Source organism: Plasmodium reichenowi, chromosome 11, assembly GCF_001601855.1.
Source record: "Plasmodium reichenowi strain SY57 chromosome 11, whole genome shotgun sequence".
Lineage (NCBI taxonomy): Eukaryota > Apicomplexa > Aconoidasida > Haemosporida > Plasmodiidae > Plasmodium > Plasmodium reichenowi.
In genome coordinates, this window is record NC_033656.1 from 845,172 (window position 1) to 851,357 (window position 6,186).

A 6,186-nucleotide genomic window follows, 5' to 3' on the forward strand; every position below is an offset into this window, starting at 1 on the left:
AATTATAAAAAAAAAAAAATATATAAATTATTTAAATAAAATTAAATTTATAAAATAAATAATGAAAATATATATTTATAAATAATTTTTTTTTTTTTTTTTTTTTTTTTTTTTTTTTTTCCTGTCACGGTCAGGTATAATTTCATCCATTTTAAAGTAGCTTTTTCTGAACATAATAATAAATAGCTACATTTAAAAAAAAAAACATATATATATATATATATATAATATACATATATATAATATAGCATAACAAATATACAAATAATTTTACAATATCAATCAAAAAATGAAAAAGTAAAACCATGTTATCATATTACAAAAATGTTATTTCCTTTAATAATAAAAGTGTAATATTTTCAATATGCACAAGAACAATTTTTGTAAGTAAACGTAGCTTAGCTCCAAAGGTAAAACCTGGAAAAAAAGGACAAGATAAAAAAGATACAACATCAGGAAGTACTACTGAAAGCAGTGAAAAGGCTCATATTTTTAATATATACAATACTGTTGATGAAGACCATGAAATATTACCAGACCACGCATATCCAAAATGGTTATGGAAATTGGAAAAGCCCTTAAAAAGTTATGGAGAACTTGCTTTAATGTTTTTATATGGAAAGGTAATATTTAAATAAATAAAATAGTGAAGAAATAATCTTAAAATTTAGTAACCTTTTGATGAATAGTAATATGTGTATAATATATATATATATATATATAATGTAATTTTTTTTTTTTATTTTATTTCATTTTATTATATATATATATATATATATATTTTGTTTAGGATATTGAAAATGCCACTGCTCAAGATTACCATCGATTTCGTAGGTTGCATAACAAGAATTTAATTAAACTGAATAATTTAAGATTGAAAAAATCAAAACGATCAACCGTAAAACCCATATTTTGGGATCTCTAAAAGAAAGTGAAATGACAAAATAATAACAATTCGAAGAAGTAAAAAAATAATTAATACACTGTAACAATATTATATAAACATATATATAAACATATATATATATATAATTATATACATATAGTTTGTTATTTATTTATACTTTTATTATATATATATATATATATATATATATACATGTTATATTTTATATTATGTTATTATACTTATGGTATTCAACAAAAAAGAATATTTTTAATGAAGAATTATTCAATAACTATATTGTACCTATTTAATTTTCTTCTTTTTTTAAAATCATAAAACGTTACATTATTATTTTTGTTTATAAAACCATATATTTTATGCATTATAATTTAAAAAAAAAAAAAAAAAAAAATTCATAATTATGTTTTTTTTTTTATGTTTACACATGAATTGACATAAGAATATATATTCAATATTTTTAATACTTTATTTAAAATAAGTATATCATTATAAAGTTGAAAGTTATATAATTGTATAAATATTAAAAAAAAAAAATATAAAAGGTAAATATCCGTTCAGTGAGAATTTAAATGAATAAATTATATTATTATATAATACAATATAATATAATATTATTTATTTTTATTTTTGGTTTTATTATTTTTTTTTTAATTTGAAATTTTGTGATAAGATTATTTTTGTTAATACGAAATTCATTTTTATTATATTTTATCATATTTTTGGACACATATATACTATTATTTTTTTATATATTTTCTTTAACAAGTAAACACACATACATACATATATACACATATATATATATATATATATATATATATATATATATATATATGTTTACTTGTTAATGAGAAAAAAAGTAAAAATGAAGAAAATGATATAATTTGAACAGAATGAGAAATTTAAATAAGAGGAAGTTAACATGTGTGGAAAACCAAAGTCGTAAAAAAAGAAGTACGTGTGATGTGGGAGATAAAAATGAAAATGATATAATACTTAAATCAGAAAATAAAAACAGGAAGAATATTACAATAAAAATGGACAAAGAAAGCAAAGAAAAGAAAGGCAAAAATATTAATGATAAAGAACAAGATGATGTTATATTTATGAATGATGTGGATGGTTATAATACAGAATATTTTAAAAATTTAAAAAAAGGTGCTATCATAGAAATGACGTTATATAATTGGATGGTTTTTAGCGGTCCTATAACTCTAAGAGCTAATCAAGGAATAAATTTAATAGCTGCTGCAAATGCAAGTGGTAAATCTTCGATTGCTTGTGCTTTGGTGTTTGGTTTAGGATATAATAGTAATATATTATCTCGAAATAAAGAATTAATAAATTTTATAAAGAAAGGTGAAAAGAAGAGTTTTATAGAAATTACCTTAAAATGTGATGAAGAGAAAAAATATATATGCATAAAAAGAATTATGAATATTATAAATAATAAAGTGGAGAGTTTTTGGTTTGTTAATAATAAAAAAGAAAATTATGAAAAAATTGAAAAAATCCAAAAAGAATTCAATTTAAATTTAGATAATTTAATTACATTTATGCCTCAAGAAAATGTTAGTAAATTTTCTAGACTAAATCCTGAAGAATTATTTGAATGCACATTATTAGCTATTGATAAAAAATTACTAGATGATTATAATTATTTAAAAAAGAAGATTGAAGAAAAGAAAATTGGAGAAAATAAAATTAAAACATATGAACATGAAATAATAGAAGAAGAAAAAATTATAAATGATTTAGAAAAAAAAAAAAACAAATATGAAAATTTAAGAATGTTATTATCTAGAATGAAATTATACAGAGTAAAGAAATCTTTGCTTTTAATTGAACACAAGAAAAAACAAGTTATAAATATAAAGGAACATATAGAATCATTGATTAAAGAAAAGGATACACATTTTAATACCTTGAAATATTATTTGTCTGAATTAGAGAAATGTCACAAAGTTATAAATAATTTATCATTAGAATATAGTTCAAAAAAAATAATTATTAAGGAATCACTTAATAAATATATGAAGCTTAATTTAACCTTAGAAGATATGGAAAAACAAATAATTAAAGAAGAAAAAATTATGGATGACACAGTTCAGAATATATATGAAAATAAGGAGTGTATAAAAGAATTAGAAAATAAGAAAAAAAAAATAAAAGAAGAAATATACAAATTAGAAGAATTTTTTAATCAAAAAAAGGATGAAAGAATTAATACAATATTAACAATAGAAGAAAATAGAATGAATGAAAATGCTTGTATAATAAGTAAAAAAATAAAAAATATAAATACATTAAATGATGATGATAATCAATATCATAATATAAAAGAAAAAGAATTACAAAATGATTTAAAAAAAATATCTGATGAAAATAAAAAATTATTAATGAAAAAATATAATTTACAATCAGAATATAAATCTATATTAGATAAATTAAAAAAAAGAAAAAACTATAAAAATATACAAGAAGAAAAATTTCTCAATAGTATTGAATTTACATTAAGAGAACGAATTTTAAATTATAAAAAAAATATTAAAAATATTGTAGAAACATATAATTTATTGAATAAGGAATATATAGAAAATTTAAAAAAAAAATATGATCAAATTAAATTACATAATATAAATGAATTTAATGATGAAATTGTTGATGAATTATCAAAACAAAATATAATATATGGACCGTTATGTAAATATATAAAATGTATAAAACCACAATATGATTATATTCTAGAATATTTTTTAAAGAAATATTTTAATAGTTTTCTATTAATTCAAAAAGACAACAAAGAATTTTTGGAAGTCTTATATAAAAAATATAAATTATCTATTATAACAACGAATGATAAATATTTTGATACGAATAAGGATAATATAAATAGGAACAATATAAATTTTAATGATCGTAATAATAATAATAATAATGCGATATCTGGATATCCTAAATTTTGCCAAGTTACTAATGAAATGAGAAAAAGAGGTGTGGAATATTTTTTATATGAACTTTTTGATAGCCCAGAAGTTGTAAAGAATAGTCTTATAAACATTGTACCTATACATATATCTTTTATTGTTAAAGGAGATACTTTGAAAAATAAGAGCACAAAAGAAATTAATGAATTTAATAAATTTATGATTAATGAAATATCGAAACAATTAAATGAAGAGGTTAGGAGCTTATTTTATTTTTGTGAAGATAATATACATCGTTATCGTATTAGTACATATGATAAAAATATATTTATAGAGAATTTTTCTCATATAGAAAAAAAAAAATGTAAAATATTATATAATATGAATAACGATGTAAAAAAAGATATAGACAATTTGATGGAAAGGAAAGAAATATGTGAAAAAGAACTTGAAGTATTACAAATACAATTTTCTGAGTTTGAAAAAATGAAAAAAGAAAAAAATGATGAATACAATAAAATAATTTTAGAAAGAAACGAAATGAATATAAAAAAAAAGAAATGTACTTTATTAAAGAATGAATTAATAAAAATAAATGAAAATTTAGATAAATATATGAAAGGGGAAAATATTATTGAAGAAAAAAAAAATATGATTCTTAAAAATATTAATTTAATAAATAAAAAAAAAATTGATATATGTGATGAATTTTTATATATTTTAAAAGAACATAGTAAATATGATAAGGAATTGTTTTATATTTATCATAAATTAAATCAATGGAAAAAATATTTATCAATAATAAAAAATGAAAATATAGAAAATGAAGAAAAACATGAAAATTTAAAAAATAGTATTGAAATCGAAAAAAATAAATTAAATTCTTATATGTATGATATAAATGAATTAAACGGTTTATTAAAAATACAAAAAAATGAATTAAGTCAAGAAGAAATCAATACTTTAGATACTATACATTTTAATTTAGAACAAGTCGAAAATAAATTAAAAGAATGTATAATTCAAGAAAAAATATATAATAATTTAGATAGTAATAATAATAAATGTGAAGAAAAATATAATATATTATTATTATCTATAGAAAGACATAAAGAAAATGTTCAAAATAAAATAAAAGAAATAAATAATTTAAAAGAAACCATATTAGAAAATGAAAAACAAATACATTTTATATTACCACATTGGTCAAATCAAATAAATGAATATATTATTTTCCTAAATTATAATTTTGAAAAGTTTATGAATTTTATTAATCCAGAATTTTTTGGAAAAATAGATCTAATCAAAAAAAATGATATATATGAAAAATGTGAATTATATATTAAAGTGAAATTTAAAAAAAACGCACCTTTCTTATTATTATCTATATCTCATCAATCGGGAGGTGAAAGATCTTTAACAACTATGTTATATATTCTATCTATACAAAAATTAACAAAAAATGGGTTTTATGTTTTAGATGAATTAAATCAAGGGTTAGATCATATTAACGAACAGAAAATCTTCCAATTACTTTCTTGCTTATCAAATCCTCTTATGTATAAACAATACTTCTTACATAATTATAATTATAAATATATTCACATCGATTATTGTTCAATACCTCAATATTTTATATTAACACCACAAATTATTAAAAATATCGTTTTTAAAGATATTACTGTACATTATCTTTTTAATGGTTTTGGAGTTGTCGATAAGCAGTTTGATAATTTTTACGAAAATTATATATCATGAAGCTCAATATATTTTCTTATATTACACGATTCATGTTACTTATAAGATATCATATGATATGATATGATATTATTTATATTTATATTGTTTTTCTTTTATTTCTTTTATTTTTTTATTTTTTTATTTTGTTTTTTTATTTTTTTATTTTTTTATTTTTTTATTTTATTTTTTTATTTTATTTTTTTTTATTTTTAAATCGTCAGGGTAAGCCTATAGGAAATATAAATATTTTAAAATACTGTATAAAAATTTTTTATATGCCTATATAATATATATTTATTAATACTTATATGAAATATATGGGTAATTTTTTTTATTATCATGAAAAATTGTATGTTACATAAAAATATATGTATTAATAAATAAACATATTTTTTAGCACGTATATATAATATATATATATATATATATATATTATAATGTAATATTAATATATATATATATTATAATATATTATTCATATATAGTTCTTGTTCATCCATAAATATATAAAATAAAACAAAACGTATGTCAAATTTTTTTTTTTTTTTTTTTTCTTTTTTTTTTTTTTTTTTTTTTTTTTTTTTTTTTTCTTTTTTTTTTTTTTTTTTTTTT

At 17.5% G+C, this 6,186-nt stretch overlaps 2 protein-coding genes across 2 annotated transcripts; both read left to right on the plus strand.

Annotated features, from left to right (window-relative positions):
• Positions 1 to 305: 305 nt before the first annotated feature.
• Positions 306 to 925, plus strand: PRSY57_1122100 (mitochondrial ribosomal protein L37, putative; the record flags this gene model as incomplete). The annotated part of the gene is made up of 2 exons (XM_012908185.2): positions 306 to 623; positions 791 to 925. 2 exons carry the CDS (start codon positions 306 to 308, stop codon positions 923 to 925), a joined length of 453 nt encoding a protein of 150 aa, XP_012763639.2.
• An 875-nt stretch (positions 926 to 1,800) lies between these two features.
• On the plus strand, positions 1,801 to 5,592 carry PRSY57_1122200 (hypothetical protein; the record flags this gene model as incomplete). Its single annotated transcript, XM_012908186.2, has 1 exon — positions 1,801 to 5,592. The coding sequence occupies one exon, from the start codon at positions 1,801 to 1,803 to the stop codon at positions 5,590 to 5,592; it is 3,792 nt and encodes a 1,263-aa protein (XP_012763640.2).
• Positions 5,593 to 6,186: the final 594 nt, after the last annotated feature.